Source organism: Salvia hispanica, chromosome 4 (assembly GCF_029641045.1).
Source record: "Salvia hispanica isolate PSC_SH4W2 chromosome 4, Shi_PSC_v1, whole genome shotgun sequence".
NCBI lineage: Eukaryota > Viridiplantae > Streptophyta > Magnoliopsida > Lamiales > Lamiaceae > Salvia > Salvia hispanica.
The window spans coordinates 12,332,977-12,350,666 of NC_142695.1; the positions used below are offsets into that span (position 1 = coordinate 12,332,977).

The window sequence follows — 17,690 nt, forward strand, 5'->3', positions numbered from 1 at the left end:
AATTGAATGGTAGAGCATCGGTGATATCCTTCACGGCCAACCACCAACAATACAACATGGGGTACTATAACCCGAAGTGGCTAACATTCGTGAAAACACTCAACATGCTACAAGAACTAAACAGATTCTTTTTGCGCAGTGATCGGCTCGCGATGATTGTGTGTTCTCCTTCATCTTCTTCTAATAGCAATATATCGTTGTGAGCTGCTCAGGTTGGATCGTCGAACTGATCAGGCCAGCCTATTTCTGCCTGCTACCTGCATGAATGCGGGTGAGTGGATCTAGTAAAAGCTCAGGCTGATCAACTCGGCTTACGTCTGACTCGAGCGAGATGAAACGAGGAACTCAAAGGAGTGCAATCAAAAGCCTTAACTCACTAATACTATTAACTAGAATAGGGAAGTAAGGATTGATCCCATAGAGATGAGGCGTTGGATATTTGTTAGTGTGACACGACTTGGGGCTTGGCTGTTGCAAGGCTTTCTAAGTGTTGGGTTAAGTTTCAACTACTGGACTTGGAAAATAAACGAGCTAAACAACTAAACTAAACTACCTGATCAACTCAAACAAATTTTCCATAAATGGACAAACAGAATAAACGGGGACTGCAAAAAGCACTGTTAAGTAAAAACTTTCTAACAACTTCATCTTCTTCAACAAATCAGCATAGAAAACAGAACAATAAACATATCTGAAAAGTTAAAAAAGACGAAACATCAGAAAACACATAAAACTCAAATCTACTCCTAAGATCTAAGCTACGACTACGTAAAAAGAGAACTACGACATTTTCATGCAGAAACAAAACATAAACTCCTAGATCTAAGCATACGAAGACGACTCAAAAATAAAACACCAAATCTAAGCTAAGACTCAACATAAAACACGAAAGCTAAAACATATCTAAAGCATAAAACATAAAACAAGACATAGAGCTGGAAAACGAAAACAGAAACTTGAATTAAAACTTAACAGAGCAATAAAAAGTCGATTACATCAAAAGAAAATAAGAACTAAGCTAGGAAAACATGAAATTGTTTCATCACCCCTTCTCGGGATGGAATACAGAGCAGGAAATCAAAATTGTGCACGAAACAACACCGAAAAGAGAACTACCAGCTAACCCGAATGGAACTAAGTGTGTGTGTGCAGAAATCAAGAACCAGGAAAAGAAATGAACTCTGGTTTCAGCCCTAGAAAGCTGAGACCCTAACCTAATCTAAGAAGAAGAATGAGAACCCCCTCTAAATTACGATACAAAAATGAAATTGGGGGAACTCCCTCTCTTGGTGTGTCGAGCTCCTTTATATAGGGAGGCGTAGGGCTCTGATCCCTAGGGTACCACCTCCCCTAAATGACAATGATGCCCTACACACCTTTGAGTGGGGTCTCCAGTCTTTTCTCCAATGCAGAGTCTGGCTGGCTCCGGTAGAATATTGATGCACTTTTTATTAGTACTAAATAAACCTGCAAGTATACAGAGTATATATAGTATAGCTAAAGGTTAGTACCGGATATCGAACACGGGAAGGCAAACACAAAGTGTCTATCATCTACTAAGACTCAATTACTATCTGGAAAATCAAGTAGGTTTTGAGAAACTTTTGAAAACTAAAAACAATAAAAAGCATATAACAACTAAATGCAAATAAAACACGGAGATAAGCGATAGAGATAAGGGAATCCCAGGGATGTGCGTTCACAGTTATGGTTATACAAATTCCAACTAGAATACCCTAGCACAGTTTATACTTTGAAAGGACGAGTCACCTAGCTTATGCTCATGCGATACAAACGTTGATTACAAAATTAGGGTTGTCAATCCTAACACGTAACTCCAAAAAGCTCCTAAGACCCTTGAAAAGTCCTCACTCTTAATTAACAGTGCCGTTTTAAGGGAAGCTAACTGTAGTGTCTACTAAGTGAATCTAACTCGCTAGAACTCTGTCACGGTTATGAAACAAGTTATATTAAATCATACAAGATTGTGTCACTCAATCATGCAGCATCAGAACTACTTAGGGAAGAAACAAAGTAAAAACAAAAACGGATATTAAATAGAAAAAGGAATTTGTATAACCAAAGTCGTTACTAACACATCCCTAGAATCCTATGAATTTAGTTACACATAATTGAATAAGCTAAAGACATAGATTGAAGGGAAGACAATTTGAACATAAAACTAAAGCAAATAAAACCCGTAGGTTGAATCCTTGTCGTTCTTGATGTTCTTGAAATCCTTCTCCAACTCCTTGCACAAGTGAAGTACTCTAGCTCTTGATCTCTATGAAGTATTTTGCAAGTAGAAGCTCTCTAATTTGATAAAGCTTGAGGTCTTATTTATAAGGAAAAGCAAATCCTTGTTGTAGAAGGAAAAGATCTCCAAAATATGGTAAATCTGGGCGCAAATCTAGGGCTTCTCGGATTCGCCCCCTTTCTCCAGCGGGCCGCCGCACCTTGGCCGGCGGTCGCCGCGTTGGACTCCAGAGAGTCTGTTCCCTCGGCGGCGGATCGCCGCACGACTTCTGGCGGTCGCCAGACGAGACTTCTCTTCCAAGCGTATTTTTCCGAGGCGGACCGCTGCATTAATCTGCCCGCCGGGCGCCGGCGGTCGCCGCACACATCCGCGGCGGTCGCCGGTCGCCGTCTGACTCCAGATTTCCAGACTTTGCGTTTTGGCTCCCTTTTTCGGCTCATTATGCACGTTTCTCACAAAACACGTCAAAATACCAAAATAGACAAAATATGCAAATAATGGACGTGTAGAGCGACTTTGACATCAAAAACAGACCAAATAATGGCCTTAAAATAGTGCAAAATCCGATCGTATCAAATATCAACTTGATCAGCTTGTTGCCGCCCTTTTTCTCCTCCTTTCCTTGACTTTTGCCTTCGCCCTCTTGAATTGTGCAACTTCTTGTTCATGGAGAAATTTACACACACCTGCCTCAAAAAGGGTCGTTAGTTCATGGATTTAGGTGCAGTTTTACTATGGAACACATGCATGAAACAAGCCTCATCACGCAGCTATAAGAGACAGGTTGAAAAGATGTCGAAAGAGCGTTCGGGGTTCTTCAAGCACAATTCAACATTGTCAAGGCCCTGGGTCGAATGTGGTACATAAACAATCTAACCGGCATCATTTATGCGTGTATTGTCCTACACAACATGATTGTTGAAGACGAAGCGACTGCTGCGACAAATTGGTTCGATGATGATACCTCTGGAAGCTCAACCGCAAGCAATCCCCCACGCCAGAGTGCGCCGAACCATGAGCGCATACGGCGTCAAGCACTTGTGCGCGTTGCTGCCGCCCACGTCCAACTCCAAGAAGATATAATAAAATATTTGGGCGAGATTTGGCAACGAGTACGTGATTCCACGAAAATCTCGCTTTTAATAAATTGTAATTTTAGCATTTTAATTATATCATTTTATTTTTAACATAATGTCTTTTTTAATTAAAAAGTATAATAAGAAGTTATTTAAAGTGGTGTGAAACACAAAATAATTAAGAGATGAGATAGATGATTATAAATTTTGTTTTCAATTAAAGTGTATTAACAAATGATTAAAAGAGAATTTAAAAGTTGTGGATGTTCTAGGCAAAGTTTCATCTTTCCATATCCGCTATTTTTCACCAGCGTCATCCCTCCTAAATAAGGGTTTCTCTGTCTCTTCAATGCCATCGGCCTTCTCTCATTCTCACAGTAGAGAGAGGAATCGAGTTTCTGTCTCTCTCTAAAATTCGACCCCTTGTCCTATTTTTTAAACCAGCATCAATCAATATATATTTGTAAAATATATAGATCAATATACTTATATACCTGTAAGAGATTATTGCGGCGATCGAACAACACATAGTTTTCGATTTGTGAGTTATGCAGGCTGATCAGACGGTATTGAGCTTGAGACCAGGTGGCGGCACTCGCGGTGGAAGCAGAGTATTCGGCCCCCGCTTTGATTCCTCGGCGACGAGCTCTGATCGTCCCCTGCTGCGTCCCCACGCTGCATCCTCGCTCACTTCCCTCAAGGTCGGCTTTTTATCAATCTTTCTCAGATCTAGGGTTTCTTTATGTCTGTTCTTAAGGTATATTTCGAAAAAAATCGTTTTACGTTATTAGTCTTGGATTTAGTTGATTATAATCATGCAGATGTTTCTGAATTGGTACATACGGTATTTCTGTAGAGCTATGACTTTTTGATTGATGAATCTGCTTACTGAACTGATTTGTTAGGTTAATAATTTTTACTATTTTGCGACAGTAAGTTTCGAAGTAATATTTTGCATAATTTTTATGTTAGTTATCCACTTTATTATGTCTTTCAGATTGACACTGTAGCATACGAAATTATCTGCTTAGAGATGTACATAAAGTTGCAATGTTTACATTGCTAATCCTTTGAGATTTATGGTGTTTGAGCTGCACATCATCGTTGAAAGTTACTCTATTTTTTTCATTTTCTAGACATCTAGATGAGTTTAATAAAGAGTTTATAATTAAATACTCCTAAAAATAAGTCAACACCTTATCAGTCTTGTAGTATCAGACCAACAGTCTTGTTTACTGGTTGGGAATCTATTAAAATTCCTGTCCTAATTCTTGGCAGTGTATTTGATGTAAATATGGACGTAAAGCAATATGTAGGCTTTAGGTGGATGTTCAAGAAGAACTGCATGTCCATAAAGAAACCTACTTATATGATAATTGGTGTTTAGCTTGAAATTTGTGTCCTAATTCTTGGCAGTACACTTGAGTTGTGTAATTGCTGTAAAAATGGACGTAAAGAAATATGTAGGCTTTAGGTGGATGTGCAAGAAGAACTGCACGTGCATAAAGAAACCTACTTATATGATAATTGGTGTTTAGCTTGAAATTTGTGTCCTAATTCTTGGCAGTACACTTGAGTTGTGTAATTGCTGTAAAAATGGACGTAAAGAAATATGTAGGCTTTAGGTGGATGTGCAAGAAGAACTGCATGTGCATAAAGAAACCTACTTATATGATAATTGGTGTTTAGCTTGAAATTTGTGTCCTAATTCTTGGCAGTACACTTAAGAAGTGTATTTGCTGTAAATGTGGACGTAAAGCAATACATAGCCTTTAGGTGGGTGTGCAAGAAGATCTGCATGTCCATAAAGAAACCTATGGATATGATACTTGGTATTTAGCTTGAAATTATTGTCCCATTTCTCTTAGGAGTGTATTTTCTGTAGTATGGACATAAAGCAATATATAGGCTTTAGGTGTGTGCGCAATCAGAACTGCATGCCCTTAAAGAATTTGTGAAAATGATATTTGGGGTTTAGCTTGCAATAATGACTTCTTAGCTGAATTTTTGTTCATTGAGGTTTAGCTTCTGTTTGGCCTCATTTCCCGTCCTAATTCTTGGCAGTGCACTTGAGTAGTGTATTTGCTGTAAATAGGACGTAAAGCAATATGTAGGCTTTAGGTGGATGTGCTAGAAGAACTGCATGTCCATAAAGGAACCTACATATATGATAATTGGTGTTTAGCTTGAAATGTATCCTAATTCTTGGCAGTACATTTAAGAAGTGTATTTTCTGTAAAATGTGGACGTAAAGCTATATATAAGCTTTAGGTGGGTCTGCAAGAAAACCTGCATGTCCATAAAGAAACCTATGGATATGATACTTGGTAGGTAGCTTGAAATTGTTGTCCCATTTCTTGGCATTTCCCTTAGAAGTGTGTTGGCTGTAAAATATGTACATAAAGCACTATATAGGCTTCAGGTGTGTGTCCAATAAGAACTAAATGCCCATAAAGAAATCTGCAGATATGATATTTGGGGTATAGCTTGCAATATTGATTTCTTAGCTGAATTTGTGTTCATTGAGGTTTAGCTTCTGTTTAGCCTCATTTGAGGCTGCTCTTGGAAATAATGATTTCTTAGCTGATTTTGTGTTTGTTTCTTTATGTGCTATATTTATGCTTATGGAAAATTAGATTAATTGCCTGCAGTCTCCAATTTTTTATCAGCCCTAAATAGCATTTCAGTATATGGTTCTTGAATTCTTATTTGGTCACATATTCTAGCTTTTTTTTGGCATCCTCAATTATTTCACACCCTTCTTCTGTCTGCATGATACATATTACAACTCTGACTTCATCTTCATATCTTGGAACCTTGCTGTTTCATGAAACTTAATATTCTATCCTTAAATTTGGAAATAATAATCCCCTTATTATCTGAAAAATGTGATTCATAACATGTAAACTACACTCCTAGGCTGCTCATACATTCTTTTATTTTTTCATGTTGCTAACCTTTTTATTATATTTTCAACATAACAGACTGGAGAATCTCGATTTGATGGGCATGAACGGATCCGTTATACTAGAGACCAGCTTCTGCAGTTAAGAGAGGTAAGGCTTGATTTTGTTGTATGCATTGCATATTTGCATGCATAAAAGTCATTTATTTGTTTTATTTAATCAATTCTGCCTTTTCTCATTGGACATTAAATGTGGGTCTTGGGCTTGGCATCATGGATAGTTGGATACTGCTCTAGCAATAAACAGATCTTGACACTCTTCTAGTATCACCATGCCTCCAGATTCTACTTGTTACCTTCAACCTTAATAGTTGGCTGGGTTGTTGCTAATAATAAATTAAGAGAGAGCCTGTTAATTAGCGTCATTAGTTTTTAGCTGATGTTCCTGTTTATCATTTATAGTTGATTATCGATCACAGTTGAATTACTTGAATATCCTTCTGTATTTTGTTTCATAGCTTTTGTATACATTTTAATTGTTTTTTTCTATATTTGGTATTCTTTTGTAGGTGGTCAGCATCCCTGATGACATTCTAAAAGTTAAACAAGAAGTCCAAGCTGAATTTTTTGGCGCAGATCCTACCTGGGGTCGAGCAGAAACCACTGTAAGCTCTAGTTTGTCCTCATCCTTATAATGCGTTTTGACTTTTGCCATTGTTCTACCAAGATGATTTACAAGCCTGACTTTTATTCTTTGGTTCAGAACATCATCTGTAAACCTCTTTCAAAGGATTATTACTATTAATTTTTCTTTACTTATTGAAATGTTTGGTTGACTACTAAGGATGTTCTTTCCTTCGCTCTCTCCAGTTGCCAACTCAGACTCAGAATCGTTATTCTGAACCAGACAACCGTGACTGGCGCAATCGCTCTGCTCAATTCCAGCCTCCAGCAGAGGAGAGGTCATGGGAGGCGATGAGAGACAGAGAATCTGGTGGGCGCTTTGATTCTAGGCAGCAAGATGTGAATCAATACAATAAGCAGGAGCAGCTGAACTTTCAGTTTTCAAGAGCACAAAATTCTTCCAACCAAGGGGTATTTTTTTCGGCTAATGTTCATAGCTTTGTGCTGTGTTCATCTCAACTTAAAATAGGTAGCATGTTCATATAATATTTCTTCCCATGGGTTCTTACAATTTACTCTATGGAACAGGTTGCACCTGCTCTAATTAAGGCTGAGGTGCCATGGTCCGCTCGGAGAGGAAGTCTTTCTGAGAAAGATCGTGTGTTGAAAACTGTCAAGGGGTATGTATTATTAATTTTTTTGTGTATTTTATGTGCCTCACCCCTCACTTCTAAGGCTCTAATCCGTATGGCCTATGTGTTATTGGGCTTTTGGACTTTCTGACTGAACATGTTGGATAGATTATTTTACCCACAGTTATTTTTTTGGTTGGAGGTGGCCTTGTTTGAATGATATTATGCTAATTTAAATATGTTTCTTGCAGCATACTTAATAAGTTGACACCTGAGAAATTTGATATTTTAAAGGGCCAATTGATTGACTCTGGAATCACAACAGCAGATATTTTGAAGGTATTTACATGCTTATGTAATACTCAAGTTTTGTATTCTCCCTCCCCATTTCTCATTTCTTCTTTTATTTATTGGTCTTATTTCTTACTTATGCTGTTTCCCTTTCCCTGGATCTGACATGGTCTTTTTATGCTTTTTGTAGGAAGTTATTTCTTTGATATTTGATAAGGCCATATTGGAGCCAACCTTTTGCCCCATGTATGCGTTGCTATGTTCAGATTTAAATGAAAAGCTTCCTCCGTTCCCATCGGATGAGCCTGGAGGGAAAGAAATCACGTTCAAGCGTGTACTCTTGAATAACTGCCAAGAGGCTTTTGAAGGTGCTGATAAGTTGAGGGAAGAGGTTCGGCAGATGACCGCTCCGGAACAAGAATCAGAGAGAAGAGATAAGGAACGGCTTATCAAAATCCGCACACTTGGGAACATCCGCCTTATCGGAGAACTTCTTAAGCAGAAGATGGTTCCAGAAAAGATTGTTCATCACATTGTTCAGGTTAATGCTCCTTTACTTTTCATCTATCTGCTGATAATTAGATGCTTTGTCTTTTTTTATGTGGGTAACTTATATTTGTTCCTTTATCATTGATGAGATGTCCTTGATTCTGAACAGGAACTATTAGGTCAAGATACCAAGAGTGTTCCGGAGGAGGAGAATGTTGAGGCCATATGTCATTTCTTCAAAACTATCGGCAAACAGCTTGATGAGAACCAAAAATCAAAGCGTATTAATGACATGTACTTCAATCGCTTAAAAGATTTGGCTACAAACCCTCAGCTGGCTGTAAGACTCAGGTTCATGGTCCGTGATGTTCTTGATCTGCGTGCCAATAACTGGGTTCCAAGGAGAGAAGAGGTAAAATTCATAGCTTATGACTGTGTCTTTATACTTCATTAATTTATTTCCCAAATTAATTTTGTAATTCTCTTTGCTGATTTACCAGGTAAAAGCTAAGACCATCAATGAGATCCACTCGGAAGCAGAGAAAAATCTGGGGTTGCGTCCAGGTGCTACTGCTGGCATTAGGAATAGTCGAGCAAATGCTTCTGGGGCTCAAGGAAGTATTAGTCCTGGTGGTTTCCCAATGAATCGTCCTGGTACAGGTGGTATGATGCCTGGGATGCCGGGAGCGAGGAAGATGCCTGGGATGCCTGGAATAGATAATGACAATTGGGAAGTTCCTAGATCCCGAACTATGCCAAGAGGTGATGCTTCTAATGTTCATACCGGGCGTGGTCAGTCTCCGCTTATAGCCAAGTCGCCTTCAGTGAACCAGAGACTTCTACCTCAGGGTGGTGGTGGTTTCATGAGCGGTAGGAGTAGTGCCCTCTTGCAGGGCAGCGGGCCATCACCTGGAGGATATGCTGCAGTGCAGAAGCCTGAAGTTGCTACTCCGTCTAGGCAGCCTCCAGCTCCCTCCGTTACTCCAGTTACTGAAAAACCATCAGCTCCAACTACAAAATCAAATCTCGGTGAGCTTAAGAGGAAGACAGCATCATTACTAGAGGAATACTTCAGTGTCAGACTTTTGGACGAGGCATTGCAGTGCGTTGAAGAATTGAAGTCCCCTGCCTATCACCCTGAGGTTGTCAAAGAGGCGATCTCACTTGGTTTGGAGAAGAGCCCACCTTGTGTTGAACCTACTGGGAAACTCCTAGAGTACTTGTGTGCAAAAAAGGTCCTTGATTCAAAGGATGTAGCTACTGGCTGCCTCCTATATGCTGCGTCACTTGATGATCTCGCCATTGATTTTCCAAAAGCGCCTGCCAATTTTGGCGAGATCATTGGTGCCCTAGTTGTGGCCGGATACTTGGACTTCAAGGTAGTAAGAGACATTCTGGCAAAGGTGGGTGATGACTATTACAAGAAGGCCGTATTTACTGCTGTTATCAAGACCGTTGGCGACAGCCCTTCTGGGAAGAAGTTGCTTGATTCTCAGGCTTCTGATGTGACAGCATGTGAGAGCCAATTTTAGAGCTCGCTCGTTGTTGTAAGAGCCATTCACTTCTAATCGCTCCATGGAGGGAGGCTACGTTGTTACTGTGGTGGAGCTGCTTGAAGCAGGTGATGTTGGTGCCTTGTATATTATACTTGATTGAAGTGTCGTGTTACAGTGTTCATTAAAAGATGATGAAATGAACAAAAACGATAAGAAAAAAAATGTAAACAGCAAATTTTGTTTCTGGGGTGGCCTAAGGGATGATGCCAGGGTTACTCCAACTTGTTTTTATTTTTTTGTATTTATTTAGTTTTTAATTTATTATTTGTCGACCTATTAAATTTCGTCGGATTTGTGAGTCATTGATACTGTGCAAAGAAAAAAAAGGAAATATGTCACGATATATTTGTTTTGTTGATGTATCTGGAGCCTCTTTGTTTGTCTGGTTGATTTTTTTAACTTCAAAGAGATTGTTGTTGTAGAACTCAAAATTGTTGGGATAATCTAGTGAGATTTGTTACATACTACTGTTCTGTTTCATTCTAGAATATATCCTTAATGCATGTTGCCTTATGATTTTTCAATCAATCTTTCTCCATTTTACTTACCGCGATCATGTGCTCGTCAGCTGTTTAAAAAAAACATAACGTAAAATTGATAGAGTAAAATGTGATATAGAAAAAATTGGTTATAGTATTATTATTGGAGATAAAATTCACCCCGAGAGTTATCAAATATTTAAACTAATTCATTTTTATGGGCATTTCAAATGGAAAAGAGCATCATATTTGTAGTCGCAGATCTAATAAAATTCAGCTTGGAAATAAGATTTTTCTAGGAAATAAATGCATCTAGATACTACAACTTCAACAGTGTAACGACTATTCCCGCTCTTCTCACTTTAATTTATATTGTTCACTATTTTAGTTGTAAAACTAAAATACAGTGAAAAATACTCCTTTCGAATTGCCTTATTTTTGTAAGTGGACAGCTGATATTAGAGTGGAGCCTCCTAAGAGTACAATCAACCTAAGGTTATGCCCAAGGAGCTCTGCCTCATGAACTAATGTGGTAAAACAGTATTTGGAATGACTTCCCAGCCTTGGGTTTGGACAAATTCGTCCATCTTAAGTCGTCGACGATCGTAGTTGTAGAAAATATAGTTGGAATTCATTGCTCGTAACTCGTAAATGAATATGAAAGAGATAGAGAGTGAACGAGGAACGAAATATAAAGTTATGAAGTGTATGTAACCATTGCTCATGCTCGTCGTTCCACCATTTCTCGCCGCCTCACAATGGAGAGCTCCGCTCGCCAAGAGCCACCTTATGTTGTCGATGCTCTAAGGTAGCACTTTTTTATCCATAAATATATACTCCCTCTGTCCACGATTAAATGTCTATATTTCACCAGCACGGATTTTAAGAAATTGTTTAATTGTATAAAGTAAGATGAGTAAAAAAGTTAATGGAATGTGACATCTACTTTTATATATTGGTTTTATAATAAAATGTAAGCGAATGAGTTAATGGTTGTTATGGTCCATTTTCCAAAAATATTATAAAAGTCAAATGGGTTATTTATTGGAGAACGTATGATAATAGAAAAATAGGACATTTAATGACAGACGGACGGAGTATAAAAAGGAGTGGAAGCCCATTGGCCCAATCGCTTAACTCCATTCTTCTTGATTCCCTCTCTTAAATATCCAGATTTAAATATCAGCGGTAATTCCCTCGCTCCATCAAATTCTTCAAGCTAACTAATGGAAAACTCATCAATAGAGTTGGATCCATCTCTCAAACTTGCTATAGCAATGGCCCTAGCTCATTCCCGGCGCCGACAGGGACTTCTTCCCTCCGCCACTACTACATCTTCTCACCACGACGATTCTCGAGCGAAATCCGGTGACAATTCCGAGGCTGATGCGATCAAATGGAAAAATAAGGTTTCGTACTCTCACATGTCTCTTGTTTATCGTGCTCGTGTGCATCAGCTGAATTGATTTAGATTTATTTTTGGAATTTGGACATTTTAGGCCAAACAGAGGAAAGGAGAAATTCTTAAGCTGAAAGAAGATCTGAAGATTGCGGAAGGCGAGTTCCATTTCCTCTTGATTCTCCGTTAATTCTGCATAATATTTTTAAAATTAACTAGCATACCTTACTTCTACATGTTCGTGTTAATGTGAAAATCTGTATGAAGTCATATAACAGGATTCATCTCCTCGGATTTGAGCTAACTCTTGCTGGTTTTTTCTCATGTTATTTGCTGATTTTTCACATCAGAAGGGATGCAACATGATCTATTTCCCCAAAACATTTCGTGCAAATGCTATTTCTATGATAACTTGGGGCAGCTAAGTCCTAGTCACGGATCCTACCAGGACAGAATTAATGATGTGTTTCACCGTCGATTTCTCAGACAAGGTACTCTTAAGTTCTAGATCGTTCAGTTTCACAGGTCTCCTTCTTTTTTAACATTCAATGATCTTGGTTAATCACAGTGAGATTAGCTGAGAGGAAGAAGAGAAGACATAATGGCTTGTTGCTGCAATCTTATATATCAGGTAAAGCTGCATTACGGTTCGAAAAGTCTATGAAAGAATAAGATTTTGTGTTTTTATAGTGTCAGGATAAATGATTGTTCAGTTTCCAGCTTTTCTGATGGCAGTTGCATGATGTTTTTTCTGTTTTGTGAGATGAACTCTAGCAAGAGGAGCATATGCACGCGACTTCATAAGTATGCACAGAAATTAACAAGATTTTGTTAAGTATGTGAAGATTTCATGGTTTCATGCATGTTGTTTATTACCTGTTGCTTTCTTCCTTGTAAAAATTGGAGTCCAAGAGGCAAGAGTTATAAAATAAAGGGAGATTAAACCAATGAGAGACGTTCCTATTGCCACTTCATTGCTTCATAGCTGCTATTGGTATATAATGCTTCTTATTGGTCACAGACAGGGCTGTTGAAAATGAATTGGAGCAATTGAAAGCTTCAGTTGATTTTCTCGTGGAGCTTTGTGAGACTTCCTCTGCTACCGGAGTGCGTGGGACAACCTTGATCACAATTTATTAAGTGCTTGATCACAATTTATTAAGTTCGTGAACTCATAATTTTTGCAGGCAGAGGAATCTAATTTCAAAAATTGGTCGCACCAGGCTGCTGACTTTATTCTTGGTATGCCAAATCAAGATGAATCTCAATTCTGCTGCTGTAAAGTTTATAACATATTTTTTATAAATGCAAATTAGGCGACCAGTCATTTAACCTTGGTTTATTAATTAATAACCATGGTTGAAATCTCATCAGAATATTGCTTTCGGTGTCGATGTGTTGGAAAAATCATAAAGGATAATATTTGGCATGTGAACTGCTGCTTAACAAACACTAGTACGATTTTGTATTGAAACAACCTTCTGATCATCCCTTAGTTATTTTGAATGACTACACTTCTCATTTTCTTTTGATCCTGTAGCAGTACCAACTCAAAATATCCTTTATTAATGAGTTTATCTTCTCATGGTAGGAAATTCATTTTTTACAGTATACTAACTTAACTTACTAGATGATTTCTTGAAGCTGCATTGAAGGATTTGTCACTTGGTGAAAAGTTGGATGAAACCACGAAAAGCATTGTGAGTTGTTTGATCATGCGGCTGATGCAAATGATGTGTAAGGGATCACAAAATGATGGTAAGCTGTTGGTTGATCATGGTAATATTGAATTATTTCTGCTCACCATCCTTAGCATCATTTCAGTTTTATCAAATTATCTTGATGAATTTTTACTTTACCTTTCCAGAATCAGTTCCCTATAGTTTCAGGATCTATATTCAACATTTGATGCGAAAACTTGGAAGCGACCCCTATATCGGTCAACACATTGTTCTTGCAGTTTCTCAGAGGATTTCTATGGCTGCGGAAACTTTACTCTTTATGGATCCATTTGACAATGCCTTTCCGAAAATGCATAGTTCCATTTATCTACTGTGAGTCTAAATTAACAATCTTCAAGTCGAGATTTTATAATTGTATTAAACTGGGCAGCTGTGATCCATATATTTGACAAAGGCCATAATAGTTATAAATTTATGTTGCACTAAACTAATTAATGTTTATGGCAGGATTCAGCTAATCGAGTTTCTGATTTCAGACTACTTACTCTCTTGGTCAATCAGGAGAGACTTGGATTCAAGTATGTGCAATTACTTGTTTTAATTAGCTATTGCGATGCAGAACTATTCTTATGACTGGATTGTATATACAGAGCTTCTGGAAGACTGGGTGATATCTGTTTTTCGTGCTGGAAAAGCTTTGGAGCTCTTGGAGAATAGGAATGCAGTATACATACTTTACATGGATCGTGTGACCGGAGAGCTGACCAGACTTCTTGGTCGGGATCCCTTTCCCCAGATGCTCAAACCAGACACTCTTGGTAGATTGTTTGGTTGACGTAAGTCAACTAAACTTTACATTTTTAATCTTGATGAAAATATTTTGATGATTATACTGATAAGATGCAACTGCAGTGGGTCAATTTTGGCTACTTAGGAAAGAAATCCAAAACCCCCACCATCATGTTAAATTATTTCCATTATCAGTATAGGCCCACGTTTGCTTAATTTCTTGAACTCTATCCACATCCACCAACTCCACCACAAGATCCTTCCATATTACACTCATTCAAAAATATTTTTGCATCTTATCGGTAGTATGAAGAGAATGAAACGTGCAATCTCTCTTGTGATAGTAGTAATATTGGTGGCATCTGATTTTCCTCTGACGACGTCGACTGCTCATGACATGAGCTCTGTTGGCCCATATTTGCAACAGGAGAGCAAAGAGGCATTGCCGCTGCTGCTGAGGTCGAGAAAGATGGTTGTTGTAAACAAGAGGAGGGTTCGCGCCACCCTCCCACGTGGTGGCGCCCGTGGAAGTTCCTCGTTTCGCGCTAGCCCGTCTTTTCTGCTTCAAATTTGTTTTGTTCTCGTTTTCTCTATGTTTTTTGCTCTCTTCACTTTATAGGAAGATACAGGTTGTGACATATATGTGGATCTTGAATTCTCGTTGATATCTCGGTATTTCTGTCAAATTTTGGTTCGTTGCAATAACCATTTATTTTGTGTTTTCTGACTATTTTGATTTCTCCACTTTAACTTTTATATATTAATTTTAATTTTAAACAAAAGACATTTTTTCATATATAAATGGGGAGTAAAATTTTGTGGCTGTCTTAATGATGACTATTGCACAAAAGAATAAATGATACTGTAATCAATCAACACATTAGATAATAAACTATACTCCTATTAATAAAGGTTGAAATACGTAATTCAACTTATTCCTTTTAGATGACAAATTTTCCTCATTCTCTAATTTGATTCTTCCTACATCGAGTATTGGCAACCAATTGAATATGAACATATTGGTGGTAAAGCCGGATAGCATGAACGCATTAACGTTAAAAGCTTGATACTATTCGATAATCGATTTATATAGTTCATTCAATATCTATATTTGTTCGAATAGTTAAGATGATGGCATTCAGTGCAACATTCTTGTGGTAATCAGTGAAGATGCGTTTGCTTTCACAAACTCCAATTGATTCTCTCCACCTTGGTTTAGTTATTAGTAAACTTATTTGTTTACTTTAACAAGCTTTTATTCTCATGCATTTTAAAGTAGATAACATGGCAAGTGCTACAATTGCATGTGTCCTTTATTCTTCATCCAACATTCATTACTTTTCCTTTTTTCTATATATATCAATATCAATGTCTATAGCAATAGCATCAACCATTCAAGAACATGAAGATGCAATCACTTTTGTTCATCTTCTTCTTAGCCATTGCTTTGGTGGGGTGCATTTCCACTGAAACAGGTTATTATGCTTTTCGTACATTATTTCCTTTGTTCGTCTGATAGAAATTCATGGGTTCCATCCTAAAATCAATTAGTGATAAGGAGGAGGGGTCCATGAGACATATACAATAATTTCAGTTCTCTTTGTACACCAATATGAGATAGTTATAATATATGTTCTATTTTTTAGTTTCAATTGTCAACATCGTCTACGTTGCTAAACTGCTTCACCAGATGTAGATATGAAACCAATTTCCAAAAACGAGAAACAGCAGACGAGCGCGGAAGCTGTCGTTCATGATCGCAGAGGAGCTAACGGAGGCTCGGATCTTACGAAAAAGCCTTCGCAAACCAAGAGTATTGGAGCCGCTGATTTACCTGTTATCAGTTTCTGTGTTTCTATGTTTTTGACTAGCTTCTTCATGCTTCAAATTTGACTCTCATCTTCTTCTGTTTTTTACTCAACTTGTAATGACTGATTCACTCTTTACTGTGGAATTGATGAAATTGATGAAATCCCACATTAAAAATTTCAACCTTTACTGTGGATTTAATGACCAATCCTAACAATTATAGCAGTTGCGTGCAGAATACACGACAATAATTTAGAGCATGTTCATTTCATTCAATTGGTTTACAGAATATGTATGCTTTATAAATCTTGATTTAGTTATTTCTACACCAACTTATTAAAACACAATCCACTTATTAATTAAGTTTTCTGTTTATAGGGTGAATCCACTTGTGTGGGAATAGAGAGGAGAATAAGAAATCATATAAATTAGAGGCATTCATGTTTTTGCCAAAGAGTATAAATGTGGGCCTGAACCCACTTTTATTCATTTTTTATTCCATATTCTTCCGCAAGAGCACAACAACCACATTCATGCTCTTCCACAAAAGCATGCTCAAGGATCTCACCATATTATTATTTAATTTAAGTACTTCAATTACTAAAAACATTTCCACAATATTAAAATGCATTAAAATTACCCGAAATACTACTACAATTTACTAAAAAATTAAAAATTACATAATTAAAATCCTAAAAATTGAGATTGAGAGAGTTGTTTGGTATACTGTGATTTTTTATGTTGAAATGAAGATATTTATAGATGAAATTGTGAATTTTGGGATAAAAATAATGAAAAATAAATTAATAGTGCGGAAAAATGGATATATTTTATTGGGAAGTGAGAAAATATTTTTTTATTAAATCTGAATTTTTCAGATCTTTTTGAATTAAAAAACAAAAAAAAAATGATAAACCAACGGCCAAGAGCAGGGTCGTGCCGTCGGCAAGAGCACAACGATGAGCGCGGCTCTTGCCATGAAGTCGGTACGGCGAGTGCTCTTGCATAAGAGCACCGATGCAGGTGCTCTAAAGAGGAAATTGATTAAAGATTATGAAAAATCAAATCAAGAAGATATCTGTGAAATTAGAATATATTTTCCATGTATATCTACAATTAACCATTTTGAGAAATTCGTTCAAGTTTAATACTCCTTTTGTTTCTTTATAGTTAAGACATTTTTCTTGCATAGAGTTTAAGAAAAAATGTTTAGTGTGTTAAGTGGGTAGGTAAAAAAAATATAAAGAAAGAAAAAGAAAAAAAATAAAGAGAATAAAATAGAATATAAAATAGAGAGAATGGAGTTGTAAAGAAAAAGTGAGTTAATTATCACCATCTCTGGATATGACAAAACTATAAAGGAAATTCTCAAGTTACTCAATTATAAAGGAAATTCTCAAATTACTCAACTATGAAGGAACAGAGGGAATACAATGTAGTCAATAAAGTATTTTGTTTCTTTTATTTTCCGCATTTCAATTTTATTTGGCATTTTGATGCCAAATTCACCAGGTCGGATCTCTCTATGTATCATCGACCTCTTTTCACCCGACCAGATGGTTTTAAGGATAATCCTACCCGTAGGGTTGGCAAATCGTGCAGATTGGGTCGTTATCGGTTCAACCTGATAACGTTGGCCCGATAACGATCCAACCCAATAAGGCCTAACCCGAACCCGACCTGTTAAGGGAACTGTAAATCC

General features: G+C 37.4%; 2 protein-coding genes, 1 long non-coding RNA gene and 6 other non-coding genes across 9 annotated transcripts; all 9 read left to right on the forward strand.

Moving 5' to 3' along the window:
* The first annotated feature begins 3,616 nt into the window (after positions 1-3,616).
* On the forward strand, positions 3,617-10,297 carry LOC125194583 (eukaryotic translation initiation factor). The gene is made up of 9 exons (XM_048092842.2): positions 3,617-4,034; positions 6,318-6,389; positions 6,808-6,903; positions 7,109-7,333; positions 7,451-7,542; positions 7,746-7,833; positions 7,976-8,326; positions 8,444-8,686; positions 8,775-10,297. Exons 1-9 carry the CDS (start codon positions 3,882-3,884, stop codon positions 9,804-9,806), a joined length of 2,352 nt encoding a protein of 783 aa, XP_047948799.1. The 5' UTR covers positions 3,617-3,881; the 3' UTR covers positions 9,807-10,297.
* Positions 4,602-4,706, forward strand: LOC125197641 (small nucleolar RNA snoR103). The gene has a single exon (XR_007172174.1). It is a non-coding gene; the product is annotated as a small nucleolar RNA snoR103 (small nucleolar RNA).
* Positions 4,753-4,857, forward strand: LOC125197642 (small nucleolar RNA snoR103). Its single transcript, XR_007172175.1, has one exon. It is a non-coding gene; the product is annotated as a small nucleolar RNA snoR103 (small nucleolar RNA).
* Positions 4,904-5,008, forward strand: LOC125197644 (small nucleolar RNA snoR103). The gene has a single exon (XR_007172177.1). It is a non-coding gene; the product is annotated as a small nucleolar RNA snoR103 (small nucleolar RNA).
* On the forward strand, positions 5,055-5,159 carry LOC125197646 (small nucleolar RNA snoR103). The gene has a single exon (XR_007172179.2). It is a non-coding gene; the product is annotated as a small nucleolar RNA snoR103 (small nucleolar RNA).
* Positions 5,401-5,504, forward strand: LOC125197645 (small nucleolar RNA snoR103). Its single transcript, XR_007172178.2, has one exon. It is a non-coding gene; the product is annotated as a small nucleolar RNA snoR103 (small nucleolar RNA).
* Positions 5,549-5,654, forward strand: LOC125197647 (small nucleolar RNA snoR103). Its single transcript, XR_007172180.2, has one exon. It is a non-coding gene; the product is annotated as a small nucleolar RNA snoR103 (small nucleolar RNA).
* A 1,177-nt stretch (positions 10,298-11,474) lies between the features above and the next one.
* On the forward strand, positions 11,475-14,909 carry MPS1 (multipolar spindle 1). The gene is made up of 11 exons (XM_048091502.2): positions 11,475-11,718; positions 11,809-11,866; positions 12,059-12,199; positions 12,277-12,339; positions 12,730-12,815; positions 12,896-12,950; positions 13,353-13,466; positions 13,576-13,762; positions 13,898-13,968; positions 14,041-14,226; positions 14,607-14,909. Exons 1-10 carry the CDS (start codon positions 11,536-11,538, stop codon positions 14,223-14,225), a joined length of 1,143 nt encoding a protein of 380 aa, XP_047947459.2. The 5' UTR covers positions 11,475-11,535; the 3' UTR covers position 14,226; positions 14,607-14,909.
* A 441-nt stretch (positions 14,910-15,350) lies between these two features.
* Positions 15,351-16,177, forward strand: LOC125197300 (uncharacterized). The gene is made up of 2 exons (XR_007172040.2): positions 15,351-15,654; positions 15,870-16,177. It is a non-coding gene; the product is annotated as an uncharacterized LOC125197300 (long non-coding RNA).
* The last annotated feature ends 1,513 nt before the right edge of the window (positions 16,178-17,690 follow it).